At 43.1% G+C, this 5,744-nt stretch overlaps 1 protein-coding gene across 1 annotated transcript; it reads right to left on the bottom strand.

Moving 5' to 3' along the window:
• Positions 1 to 1,889: 1,889 nt before the first annotated feature.
• Positions 1,890 to 2,366, bottom strand: LOC107044050. Its single transcript, XM_015265796.1, has one exon. The coding sequence runs from the start codon at positions 2,364 to 2,366 to the stop codon at positions 1,890 to 1,892; it is 477 nt and encodes a 158-aa protein (XP_015121282.1).
• Between the last annotated feature and the right edge of the window lie 3,378 nt (positions 2,367 to 5,744).

Below are 5,744 nucleotides of genomic sequence, written 5' to 3'. Positions count from 1 at the left end.
ACCTGAAGTAAGTTTTTTGGTCAGTACTGCTGGAAATTCTAACCTTATCATTAAACCGTAAGTGCAGCTCAATGTCATTCATCGATATTTACCTGTGGTATTTACAGCAAGATTATAATCAAAATGCACAAACTTTTTTACAAATAGTTGTGCTTCTCGTGGAGGAATTTCAAAAGGGAGCACCGGCCCCTATCAAGCAGTTCTTGTGACGAGTTGTGGAGGTCACACCGCTAGTGAATATCAGCTGTTGTGGCAAGAAAACGAGATAGGCGAAGTAGGTGGCTCCCTGTGTTGTAACGAATTTTTGATTGGTGCAATTTTTGACTCGCTGCAGATGATTCGTCGGACATTCCATCGGACAAATTCCATTTTATCGACTGATGGTCCTTCCGAGAGTCGCTGGCGCTCTTGGTGTTCCTGAATAGTGTCCGCTTTACCATTCTTAAACCTCAAATTTTTCATGAAATTCGATGTATCAATAATTCAAACGAAGATAGATTATCACCTCTACCAACAGGGTTTGAGTGTCAAACGGCTTCAATAATGACAGGCGATGAGTTAAAACACGTACTGGACATAGACGGAAGTTTTTTTTAAGCTAACTTTTTTTATTGTCATTGGACATTCATTGAAAAAATTTCATCACTACCATATATATTTTTTTCATTAGATGCGAATGAACAATATCCAGGAGAGCCAGCTGGTGATAGAAGCCATATAATCAATGCAATTTTCAGGAAAGAAAAGCATTAAAATATTTCATAAAGTTATCCGAAGATAATGAATTTTTAGGACATTCCCTTCGTTCCTCGCGTGAAAAATTGTATACCATGATACCATGACGGGCATCATGGTAAATGGTATCGGAGCCAGTTTCATAGTATAGATACCATGATAATGGTATGGTTGGCAACACTGCACGACAGAAATCATTTCAAATGATTACATTGATTACGATTGACTACATTTTGATTATCAAAAATGATTACAAGAAATGTAATCATATGATTTCAGGGATTACAATGATCCCATTGATTTCACTGTGACTACCTTCTGATTACATTTTGATTACGGCAGCAAGTGACACCATGATTACAAATGTGAATATCTCCTCGCATTGCGATGTAATATTTTTATTAACTTCCCGGATAGGGAAGTTATTGTATGCACCGCGAAAATAGAAAATCGATTGGACATCATATCTCCACGTTTCGAGGTCTCCAGAATTATTGTCAACAATTTTTAACAAAATGCCCGTATGTATGTGTGAGTGAGAGTGTGTGTGTGTGTTTTTTAATGGTCTGTTGGGAAAATGCATTTAAGCATCCCCACCTGAGGGAGGGAATAGGTGAATCCCTTCGTCAATTGGGGTATCTCAGACTCGGATCTACGATCAATACCGACTCAACTCCAGTCAGACCTATTTTCTCTTACCCCATATTCCCTACAGGAATGCCGGCAGGCATTACTTCGCGGGGTGGGGGACATTTCAGCTGTTGCTCTTCCTTCAGAGGAGTTTTCGGTAGCTTCCTCATTCATTCCGCGTTCTTCCGCTGGCGTTCCTCTTTTCGGAGCTCCTTCATGACTTCCGCCGCGAAGTTGCTCGTTTCGTCCCAGGCTGTTTTCGATGAGAGCATGGGTTCTACGAAGTTCTCAGGTCAAACCCTTCTTCCAAGTACAGACTCCCAGTTATCACGTGTCATGCTGAAGCGGGGGCAAGCGAAAAACACGGACTCGAGGTCTTCATTCACTCCTGTGCCGGCCGGAAACTCCGGAGAATCCTCATGTTTGAATTTATGAAGATAAGCCCGGAAGCACCCATGTCCTGACAGCATCTGTGTCAAGTAGCAATTCACTTCTCCATGGCGATGCATTAACCAGGCATCCACCTACGGGATAAGACGATGAGTCCATCTCCCGCTCCCCGAGGCGTCCCACTGGAGCTGCCAACGGTGCAAGCTATTTCGTTTCTCTTCTGCTCTGAACTCTGTTGCGCTCAGTGTATCCGATCCTCTCCGCCGGTACAGGGATCTTCGTTCCTCGGCTAACACTTCCATGGACAGCATCCCGGCGATAACACATACTGCATCCTCGGACACAGTGCGGTATGCTTTGGCAACTCTAAGGGCGCTCAGTCGGTAGACTGGTGCCACCTTCCTCCGTGATTCCTGCATCTCCAGTGCGTCAGCCCGGATGGCAATGCCATACATAAGCACCGACGTGACCACCGACAATAGTAACGCTCTTCTCCTCTGCGTAGGGCCTCCTACGTTTGGCATGAGGCGTGATGGAGACGCTCTGACCCCAGACGCCTTCATACCCACATGCTCTGCTTGCTGCTTGATGTTGTGTCGGGCATCGATCATCACCCTCAGATATTGGATGTACGGTTGGGAGGGAAATTCAGAAGATCCGACCTGCAACGTGATAGTCTCAATTTTCTTTCTGCTAATGATCAGCACGGCTTCTGTCTTATGCTCCGCTAGGTTCAGGCCTAGTCTTTTCATCCAGTGTTGTCCCACGATAACTACAGCCACACAAGAGTTTCACACCTTGTGGCAATTTCAGCTTGAGCAGCCCATCGTACATGACATTCCACAGGAGAGGGCCCAGTACTGAGCCTTGAGGTACCCATCCAGTGACTCTGTACTCATGCGCACCACACTCCGTATCGTACTTGAGAATTCTTCCGGTAAAGTAGCTATCTACCATCCTTCGCACGTGTTTAGGTAGATGCAACTTCACAAGAGCCTCACTTATGCAGTCCCACCTGGCTGAGTTGAAGGCATTCTTGATGTCCAGTGTAACTACTTGGCAGTACTTCTTTGTGCCGCGGGACCATTTTTTCCCTGAGATCGCCTCCTTAACGGTGTCGACGACAAGGCTGATGGCAACGAGAATACATTGGCCCCTCCGAAAACCTTTCTGGTTTCCGGCTAACAGTGACTCAACTGTTGGTTCTATCCTTCTATGAGTGATGCGTTCGAGAATCTTGCCAGTAGTATCAAACATGCAGAGGGGACGATAAAATGATGGTTAATCCGGCGGTTTTTCCCCTTTTGGGAGTAATACTAGCCTCTGCTGCTTCCACTTGGCAGAGAAGGTACCTTCCTTCAGAAACTCATTGTACACGTCCAGGAACAGCGCAGGCATCCTCCGGATGGCCGCTTTCAGCGCAATGTTGGGGATTTCATCTAGGCCAGGAGCCTTAGTGTTCCCCAGTCGGCTGCAGGCCTCCATCAGTTCCTCTTTGGTGATTGATGGAATGGTCTCCTTTTCTTCGTATTCGGTGGTACGGTGGAGTTCCGGTTGTTGTGGCACCGTGACGATTTTCTTCAAGAGTTCAGGGCAAGTCGGCGATGGCATTGGTTGGCCTTCAAGCCGCGTCATCACCGCCTTGTATGGCCTACCCCACGGATCTCCTTCAACTTCTGCAAGGAGCTCATTCCAGGATTGCCTCTTGCTGGACTTGATGACTTTGCTGAGCTTCTCGCGTACTTCCTTGTATTTCAGCCGCATCTCTCCGAAATTTGGCTTCTTTCGGGCTCGCTGTGACGATCTCTTCGCTTTATTACACTCTTTACGCAGAGTGAGGATGATATCACTCCACCAATACATCGCCGGGCGCCGACTATTGACCCGCTTTCTGGGCATTGTGGCGTGGCAGGCTTTCGTGATCCTTCTCATGAGGTCGTCCGCCTTTTCCGTAGCACTATTGTCATTGATCGGACAGTTGCCTAGTGCAATCAGGTATGACCTAAAATCAAAGGTGCTCACTTTCCAGCCAATTGTGTTTGTCTTTTTACTTATACGTAAGGGACACGTTAAAGGCACATTATTTCCATGTCATGTACAAATAGCCATACCGTTCATAAAACCTGATCCTATCCATAATTACAAAATTCTCAATTTTGCATCCGTGTTTACCATATTGAGTACACTGCTGATTTGTGACACTTTTCAAGATATTGTAAACTTCGGAATTGATAATGAACAAGGTCTGGGATTTTAGATAGTGCTTGGTTGTAAATGTGATGAATGAAAAATTGCGTCAGGTCCAATGGTGAAAAAACAATTTGAAATAAATATGCGGATTATTTTCGTCATGCGACTCATGGGATTGAGTTTAGAAAGAGTGAATAAGTTCTGTGGTTTCATGGGTCTTTCTCTTCGATTTTGCACTTATATAACATAATAGTCGACAAAATCGAATCCACCTCTAAACTCGGATACGACCGTATTTTGAAAGAGGCAGCAAAAGAAGATAATGAGTAGAATATAGCGGCTGGAAATAAAAATTTGGAATTTACTGAGTTGATGGACCGTGGAAGATCCCAGGATTTTCATCTCTCATTGAGGTAGCCACGTGGATTATCGACTACAGAAATGAAGTGGTTGATTTAATAGTAAAGTCAAGCTATTGCAAAGCTTGTGAAAGGTGGAAAGGCAGAGAAAATACACAAAATATTTAGATTGGGCGGAAATTTATAATAAAAAGTGTACAGTCAACCATGTTGGCAGTGCTGGGAAGGTGGAAGCAGATGCAGTGACTGAAAAGTTTTTGCGATCTGAAAAGTGGCATGGTGCAATACGTGAACTCGATAGGAGACAGAGACTGCAAAACTTTTCCGGCTGTTTTAAAAGAAAAACCATATCGGAATAAAATACATCTGAGAAAGAAGGAATGTGTTGGACATGTCCAGAAAAGAATGGGTACAAGAGTTCGACAAATCAAACGGATGTATAAACGCATTGGTGGAAAGGGAATTGGAAAATAAACCCAAAAATTGATTAAAGAGCTCACAATTTATTATGGTTCAGCGATCAGAAGATATTCTAACTCGGTGGAAGATATGCAACGAGCTGTGTGGGCCACGTTTTTCCATAAATGTTCTATCAATGAAAATCCTCCACATCAAAATTGTCCACCGGATATTTGGAAAAGTAGTTTCAAGATTTGGGGAACATTGTTCGATCTTCCATGAATTAATCAACTTATTTCGTATAGTTATCAAACAAATAATTGAAAAAATTTGAAAAAATACTCAATAGCTTCTAAATGATTTGGGGGATAGATTCCTGAAGACCAGTTCATTTAGGGAAGGAAAAACTCGCAGAATTATTCAATTTCTATTAATAGTGTAGTAGGGAGAGGGGAGTGATAGATCATTATGTATTAGCTTAAAAATAATATATGCTCCGAAATGACGATCCGAACAGCTGCATGTCTCGGTAGCCATTTTGTATCGGAGGATTTTAATTGCTGTGCGGTGTGTGAATGGAAAGTAATTTATTTTCACGCTACTGTTCAATCGATAATGTATTTTCCATTATCAATTATCTTTATTCGAGTTGCTGTCAATTGGTATTTTTTTATTTTTAAAACTAGGTGCGGAAATAAAATATTTTTTCTGGTGCCATTGAAAAGAAAATTATTTAAAAAAAAAAAATAACTTCAACACTTCTGCAATAGCATGAAAGAAGGAAATTTGGAAAATCTATTGGCTAGAATATTGTGCTCCCCGCTGCCGCCTCGAACTGTTTTTTTTATCATACATAGGGTACGGGTACAGAACGGAAACAATACCTTACGTATATATTGTAACATGATGAAAATCATGTACTGTTCCTCGCCTAAACTGACCGCGGATCATGGGGGGAAAATTAGTATTATTACCTCAGCCAGGAGTCGGATCATCCCGGGCCACAATTGAGAGAGAGAGAGAGAGAGAGAGAGAGAGAGA

This window comes from Diachasma alloeum, unplaced genomic scaffold (assembly GCF_001412515.2).
Source record: "Diachasma alloeum isolate Michigan unplaced genomic scaffold, Dall2.0 Dall_scaffold_00667, whole genome shotgun sequence".
Taxonomy (NCBI): domain Eukaryota; kingdom Metazoa; phylum Arthropoda; class Insecta; order Hymenoptera; family Braconidae; genus Diachasma; species Diachasma alloeum.
This window is presented reverse-complemented; position numbering and strand designations above follow the sequence as displayed.